Raw genomic sequence first — 8,105 nt, forward strand, 5'->3', positions numbered from 1 at the left:
GTCTCCAAGTGGGTTCCCTAGAAAGGGGAAGAAGGACTGTCTCTGACATGAACTCAGTGGCTGGCTCTTTGATCACCCCCCCTTGAGCAGAGAGCAGTCTTGCCAGGCCACAGAGGAAGACAAGGCAGCCAGTCCTGATGAGACCTGACAGGCTAGGGTCAGATGGAAGGAGAGGAGGACCTCCCCTATCAGAGGACTGGGGATGGGGCATGGGAGGTGATGAGGGAGGGAGGGTGAGGTTGGCAGGGGATGAGGGAGGGGGCTACAGCTGGGATACAAAGTGAATAAACAGAAAGAAAAGAGGAGAGGAAGAGGAAGAGGAAGGAGACGGGGAGGGGTAGAGGGTGGGGGAAGGGAAGGGAAGGGAAGAAGAGAAGAGAAGAGATCTGCATCGCAGTCTTGATTTCCAAGTCTAGGCTGTGTCCTTGACTGGTCAGTCTTTGTTCAGCGCTCAGTAAACTCCCATCTACCTGATGGAAGTCTGGTGTCCAACAGTCAGTGTGCGGCTGTTCTTGTACTACAAGTGGAGGTGGGAGGATTAGAACTTCAAGGTTAGGAGAGATGGCTCACCGGTTGAGGGTGCTTGCTGCTCTTACAGAGGACTGGAGTTCAGTTACTAGCACCACTGTCAGGGGCTCAAATGGCCGGGAACTCCAGCTTCAGGGGATCCAACACCCCCTTCTGGCCTCTGTGGACACCTCCACGCATGTGCAAACACACATAAATAAAAACAAAAAGTTTTAAAGACATTCAAGGTCTTAGCTGTATAAACAGTTCAAACCCAGCCTGGGCTATGAGACCCTGTCTTTTAAAAAAAAAAAAGCTACAATGTTAGTCATACTAACACTAAGCCTAGAAAGCCATTTATAACTATACATCATGCTGTCCTAGGTCTTGCTGTCTAATACAATGTCTATTATATAAACACAGCCATAAAATATGACAGATAACAAAAATCAAAAAATATAAAAACAGGGCCTAAAAGATGGCTCAGTGCTTTAAAAAAAAAAATTTCACGCCAGCCCGATGACCTCAATTCAATCCCTAGATCCCATGCTGGAAGGAGAGGATCAAATTCCCATGTGTACCACAGCCAGTGGACACCCTCACTTACAAACGCACATGGTGTTCTATGTGTGTGTGTGTCCATAACACTTTTTTAAATTACTAAAATAATAACACTGCACATCTTTAATCTCAGTACATGGAAGGCAAAAGCAGGCAAATCTTGAAGAGTTCAAGGTCAACCTATTCTACAAAGTGAGTTACAAGGTTACTGGGTAGTCAGGGCTCCACAGTGAGACTATCTCAAAAAAAGTTACAGGGTCACAGAGTAGCCAGGGCTACATAGCTACAGAGTGTCAGACTATCTCAAAAAAGTTACAGGGTCACAGAGTAGCCAGGGCTAGAGTGAGGTTATCTAAGATAAGGGCGTGACTCAGAGGTAGAACAGTTGTCTGGCATGTTCAAGATCATGGGTTCCATTCTCAACCCCACAAAACAAACAATAAAAAGAGATTTAAGAAAACACAGAAAGTATCACAACTAAAAACATACCATCACAGAAACATGACATATTTACATATTTGTGGCAAAAAATTATCACAGAAAACAAAGTGAAAGCCGCCAAATATGCTTCTTTGGGTCAGAATGAACAAGCCAGGCATGATGGCGCATGCTCATAATCCTGGGACTCAGAAGGCACAGGATTATTATTATTATTTAGTTATTATTAACTAAATAATAAAAAAAAAATGATTGAAAATATATCATGGATGGGATAGAAAGCCAACTCAGTAGTTAAGAGTAGGTACTGCTGTTGGAGAGGACCTGAGTTTAGGTCCCAGTAATGTTGGATGACTTACAAGTGATTGTAACTCTAACTCCCAGGGATCCAAAGCCTTATTCTGGACTCTGTGAGGACCCACAATCACATACACAGACACACAAAAGCACACAACCTAAAATAATAAAAACAAATCACTTTTAAAAAGAAACATAACAGGAAAGGAAGATCCATGACATGAGGAAAACTCTCACCAATTACTAAATTGTTGGTTTTTTTATAGACCATTAAAAAGTTTAAAACAATAATCCAAATATGAATTGTTCATATTAGCAATATACTTCCCTTCACTGATGACTCCAATAGACATCAAAAAGGAAAAGAAAAAGCAGTAACAAGTTAAATAAAATCACTACTTATAAAGCCAAGCATGGTGGTGCATGCCTTTAATCCCAGCAGAGGCAGAGGCAGGTGGATCTCTGAGTTTGAGGCCAATCTGGTCTACAGAGTGAGCTCCTGGCCAGCCAGGGCTACAGAGAAAGCCTGTTTCAAAACAAACAAACAAAGAACCCACTACTCATTAAATCCCTGTATTGCCCCATCCAGCGGGAGTTCAACGGGTTCCTAAGGAGGGTGGGAAAGAGACGCAAAGGAGAGCAAGTCTATAGTCTGATCTTGCTCTTGTTTATTTGAAATTTTTCACACAACTTTATAGGGAGAAGGCAGGAAGGGAAAATGTATCAGCAATATAGTTTACAAAACATAACAGGGTGATTAATGATGATGCAGAACACCACAAGAAGAGATACAAGAATGTCAGCTAAGTTCTCAAAATGTTTAGCCTGACGAACAGATGTCTCATAGGTTCCAGAAACATAAATCTCTCACCCACGACCTTGCTGCAGCTGTCTGTAACTTTCCACTAGCTGGCCTTGGCTCCCGGCAATGTACTATTGCTTAATGACTTTCAGAATTATATAACCTCAATGTTCACACGCAAAAATAACAGAAATCCATAGTCCACAGACTTTTAAGAATGAGTGACAAAAAAAAAAATTCCATTTCTGTCATTTTATAACTTTTCTAGAATATACATAAACTAACTTGCATGAAACTTCCCAATATTTTCTACCCAATTCTTTCTACGGGTTGTCTTCACAAGTTCACAATTTCTCACGCAAGTATCACTAAGCATTCAATAAAGTGGGAAATTAACCATTATTTTTCACTTATATAAGGCTCTATGCAGTAAACCTCTTCATGTTTGTGAGGATATAGACTTGATTTCCCCACCATGTCTGCATTCATTAAGCTGCTCTTTGTAAGTTTGTAGTTTCCAGATAACTGAGCAACTGAGGGCTTTACAAATTACTTAACGTACAGGAGTATTTTTTTCCTGTATATGTTTATGTGGCCTCATTAAGTTGCATGGCCACTGAAGGCTTTCCCATCACTTACAGTCCCAGGATTTTCTTTCTGGGATTCACAACTAGAGAACTAAAGGTTTTCCAAATTTTAATTTTGTTCACAATGTTTCTCTAAGAATCTGTTCATATCTTCAAAGGCATAATGGGAGAACTGAAGGTTTTACCTCATGACTACATTTAAAGGCTCACTGTCCATTATGAGTTCTTTCATGTATTCTGAAGGAGCGAGAGCACCTGAATGCTTTACCACACTGCTGACATGCATAGGGCTTCTCTCCTGTGTGAGTTCTTTCATGCATTCGAAGAGAACTAGAACAAATGAAGGCCTTACCACACTGTTTACATTCATATGGTTTTTCACCAGTGTGTGTTCTTTCATGTATACGAATCGAGCTGGAACAACTGAAGGCTTTCCCACACTGCTTACATTTGTAAGGCTTCTCCCCAGTGTGAGTCCTCTCGTGCATTCTAAAAGAACTGGAAGAACTGAAGGCTTTCCCACACTGCTTACATTCATAAGGCTTCTCCCCAGTATGGGTCCTCTGGTGCATGCGAAAAGAGCTGGAAAAGCTAAAGGCCTTACCACACTGCTTACACTCATAGGGTTTCTCCCCAGTATGAGTCCTCTCGTGCATGCGAAAAGAGCTGGAAAAACTAAAGGCCTTACCACACTGCTTACACTCATAGGGTTTCTCTCCAGTGTGAATCCGCTCATGGATCTGAAGAGAACTAGAACAATTAAAAGCCTTCCCACAGTGTTTACACTCATAGGGCTTCTCTCCTGTGTGTGTCCTTTCGTGTATTCGAACAGAACTGGAACAGCTGAAGGCTTTCCCACACTGTTTACACTGATGGGGTTTCTCCCCAGTGTGAGTCCTTTCGTGCATGCGAAAAGAGCTGAGGAAACTGAAGGCCTTCCCACACTGCTTACACTCATGTGGCTTCTCTCCAGCGTGTCTTCTCTCATGAATTTGAAATGAGCTGGGACAATCGAAGGCTTTCCCACATTCTTTACATTTATAAGGCCCAATTCCAATGTGCATTAGCATGTGTCTTCGAAAGTTTGGAAGAGAAATGAATGTTTTTCTACATTTCTCACAATTATAAGTCCTTTCTCCAGTATGAACTCTTTCATGTTTTCGAAAGGAACTGGAAAAACTAAAGGCTTTGCCACATTTTCTGCATTGATATGGCTTTTCTCCAGTGTGAATTCTTTCATGACCGCGAAAAGAAGTAGGACAACTGAGAGCTTTTCCACACTGCTTACACTGATAAGGTTTTTCTCCAGTGTGAGTCCTTTCATGTATCTGAAAAGTTTGGTAATACTGGAAAGCCTTTCCACAGTGTTTACACTCATAGGGTTTTTCTCCAGAGTGAATTCGCTCATGGTTTCGAAATGAACTGGGATGAATGAAAGTTTTCCCACACTCTTCACATTTATAGGGCTTTTCACCTGCGTGCATCCTCCTGTGTCTTTGGTAGGTGGTATGATAAATGAAAGCTTTGCCACATTCCTTACACGTATAGGGCTTCTCTCCGGTGTGCGTTCTTTCATGAATCTGAACAGAACTGGGCCAACTGAAAGTCTTTCCACAGTGCTTACATGTATAGGGTTTCTCTCCAGCGTGAGTCCTTTTATGTATTCGAAATGAATTCTGAAAGCTGAATGCTTTCCCACATTCCTGACATTTATATGGCTTCTCTCCACATCTGTGCTCAGTATGATATTTCATGTGCCTTTTAAGAGAAGACCGATGCATGTAAACTTTTCTGCACACTTGGCATTCCCATGGTTTTGCTCCAGGAGGAACGGTCTTCTCCTGTTTAAGAACCGAAATCTGGGTGAAGGCTTCCCTACATGGACCTTTCCATTGACAGGGTTTCTGTTCTATGTGAGCTCTGTGAAGAGTGAGAATTGTATTAGTGGTTTCTTTACTAACAGTTTTATAATCATTGATTAAGGATGTCATAAATATTGATAGAGTAGACTTTTTTGTTGTTTTTCAAGACAGGGTTTCTCTGTATAACCTTGGCTGTCCCAGACTCACTTTGTAGAACAGGCTGGACTCAAACTCACAGAGATCTGCCTGCCTCTGACTCTCAAAGTGCTGGGATTGCAGGCATGTGCCACCAGGCCTGGCTGATGTGCAGTTTCTTAACACTGTTTTATGGTGAGTTACTCTTTGACTAGTGCACAGCTGTGTCATTTTGGAAAGTTCTCTGGCTTCTGAGGCACGTACATTCATGTATACATGCTCACACAGACACATAAATCATCGTGGAGGCTAGAGAGTGTGTGCAGTGGTTAAGGGCACTTCTATTCTTCCAGAGCATCTAAGTTTGGTTCCTACGCACACTGGACAACACACAATAGCCCGTAACTCCAGGTAACCAAACATCCTCTCTGGCAATCCTCAAGCAATGCACTAATGTGCACAAAACCATACACAAATAATTTAAAATAAATATAAAAATTTAATTATGTGTGTGCTTATTCATATGTACTGTGTGGGCACAGTATCCATGGAAGCCAGAAGTGGGCATCACATCTGCTGAAGCTGGAGTTACTGAAGTTTGTGGACCACCTGACTTCAGTACTGAGAACCAAACCCAGGTCCTTCACAAGAGCAGCAAGTATCTTTAACCACTCAGTCATCACTCCAGCATCAAAAATAAAATCTTTTTAAAAGAGTCTCAAGAAATTTTTCTAAAATATGCAATATACATTTTATTTAAAATATATTCATTTTATGTAATAAAACAATAATTAATAATATATGCCAAGACTCCATCATGAAACTCCAGTTTCTTTGATGAGTACAACTCACCTTATATTTCTTCCCAGGGGTCTGCAATGATCCCTAATGCTCTGATTTCCCCAATTTTCCCCTAAAAGGAAAAAACAAATGACAGAAAATGTTATAAGCCCATGATGAGCCATAATAATCTAGCATACTTTCTTACCAAAATATTCCTCCTGTTCCACACTCTGAATACTGAAATCTCATCAATGAGTAAGAGACATTTGTTCAGTAATAATTAACTAGGCTGAAGGATAACTTTATTCTTACCAACAAAAGCCAAATTAATGAAGGTTTCTTGCATTACATCTCTGTACAGTTTTTTCTGAGAAGGATCCAGCAGAGCCCACTCCTCATGGCTGAAGCTCACAGCGACATCTTCAAAAGCCACTGAGTCCTAAAACAGCCCATGTATTTAAATGTAAAAAAGAATGGTGAAAGTGACAACACTCACCTCATGAAAAAATTCACATGATTCTGTGTCCTCCAAACATAACTCCATACCATGGTCCATACCTACAAAACCTGCCCATACCAGCTGCTCATAAATGTAACAACATGAATACTTGAAAGTTATTTCCCTGCCGCTTTTCACCAGGGCAGGGGCAGACACCCTTCTGGGCTCTTCCCTCCCGGTAAATCTCTTGTGTGAGGTTTGCTGTGTGCTTTGACTCTGTGGTATTCGTTGGCTCCCGAATGCCAGGACACCTATGTGAGCAGAGCTGTGACACTTTCCACAGGAAAACCATCCCTTCCAGGAGCAGAACTATTAGACTTGCACTGGAGAAACCTTCCCCCGTCGCAGCCAGAGCAGAGCTGTTAACACTTCTGTAGGGGAAGCCTTTCCCTCCTGAGCTCCAGCACTTACACCTCCCCAACCTTAACAGTAAATAAATAATTTCAACGAGTCAAAAATTTGGAAAAGAAAAAAAAGGGGGGGGGGCATCTCACTTATTTTTAGATATTAAGACACTGCCTCTGGTTGGAATGCACCATTGGTGAGTTGACAGAGATGTAGTAAAATGGAGAGAAAAATCAGCATCTGGAAACCTGGGGGTTTCAGAAGAGCTGGGGAAGAACACGGAGTCGTGGCGCCCACAAATTGGGAAAACTTAAAAGGGAAATGAATCCCTGTCGCTCGGGGACTGGGAATCCTCTGGACCCCGCACCCGAGCCCGGAGTCACAACATGGAGCCGGTGGAAGCCAAGCCGAGACGCTAAGAGGGAGAGCCGGGCAGAGCCGAGCCGCGCAGAGCCGGGAGGAGCCGAGCACCGCCGGACAGAACCGAGCAGAGCCGAGGGGCTCCGAACCTGGCCGAGCCAACGACGGTCACTCGCGCAGACTCCGAGACTGAAGCAGAGGCCAGCTCTCTTCGAGTCCCGCTGCTTTGGGTACAGCGGCCCCTCCCGTCCTCGGCCAGCCGGCCCCACTCACCATTTCCCGGTGTCCCGCCAGGCTCCCGCCTCCGGAGCTGAGACCCGGAGCGAACTTCACTGAAGTACAGCCGACGGCCGCTTCGCCCTCCACGCCTCGGAACCGGCACGCCCACTCCCTTACGCAGACGTCTCTGATTGGACAGCGGGCTCGGGCACGCCCCTTTCCCTGACTGACAGCTGAGCGCCAGCACGCCCTCCGAGCGGCCCGGCAGGTGTTTGCCGTCCAGTAGGCGTCTTTGCGCGTTCGGGAGAGTTTGTTGTGCGGCCCGAGCGTGTGCGCGTCGCACCTGCCTCGAATGAAGGGACGGGAGTGGGCGCAGGGGATTTCACTCTCACCGTCTGGGTTAAGCTTGCTTGTCCCAAGCAAGAGGCAAGTGAGGACAGCCCGCCAACCAGATGTCCCGTTGCCGTACTCGCTTCGCAAGGTTTCTGAGGAAAGGTGTATTTTAGGCTGTTGTTGACCTGCTGGCAGCCCTTCTGTCCACCCGGTAGGACTCCGGCCTGGGCAGGGCCCAGACTGCCTGAATTTACGGGCTGGCTTTGGGCCTAACAGAGACCCTGTCCGAACAGAAACGGAAAGAGAAAGCCCCCAGCTGTACCGAATGAGCTAGCCAGGCTACGATTCTTAGCTAGTAAGTAAATTAAAATAAAGAC

General features: G+C 44.2%; 1 protein-coding gene across 1 annotated transcript; it reads right to left on the reverse strand.

Moving 5' to 3' along the window:
* Positions 1–2,366: 2,366 nt before the first annotated feature.
* Positions 2,367–7,539, reverse strand: LOC129672173 (zinc finger protein 709-like). Its single transcript, XM_055601472.1, has 4 exons — positions 7,450–7,539; positions 6,285–6,411; positions 6,042–6,102; positions 2,367–5,112 (listed from the first exon to the last, which is right to left on the reverse strand). Exons 1-4 carry the CDS (start codon positions 7,450–7,452, stop codon positions 3,399–3,401), a joined length of 1,905 nt encoding a protein of 634 aa, XP_055457447.1. The 5' UTR covers positions 7,453–7,539; the 3' UTR covers positions 2,367–3,398.
* Positions 7,540–8,105: the final 566 nt, after the last annotated feature.

This window comes from Psammomys obesus, unplaced genomic scaffold, assembly GCF_907164565.1.
Source record: "Psammomys obesus unplaced genomic scaffold, mPsaObe1.curated_primary_1811, whole genome shotgun sequence".
In the NCBI taxonomy this organism is placed as follows: domain Eukaryota; kingdom Metazoa; phylum Chordata; class Mammalia; order Rodentia; family Muridae; genus Psammomys; species Psammomys obesus.

Coding starts and splice junctions, on each gene's coding strand:
- LOC129672173 (XM_055601472.1), bottom strand. Junction 6,103..6,284: donor CATTAATTTGGCTTTTGTTG/GTAAGAATAAAG, acceptor TTTTCCTTTTAG/GGGAAAATTGGGGAAATCAG. Junction 5,113..6,041: donor CCCCTGGGAAGAAATATAAG/GTGAGTTGTACT, acceptor CACTCTTCACAG/AGCTCACATAGAACAGAAAC.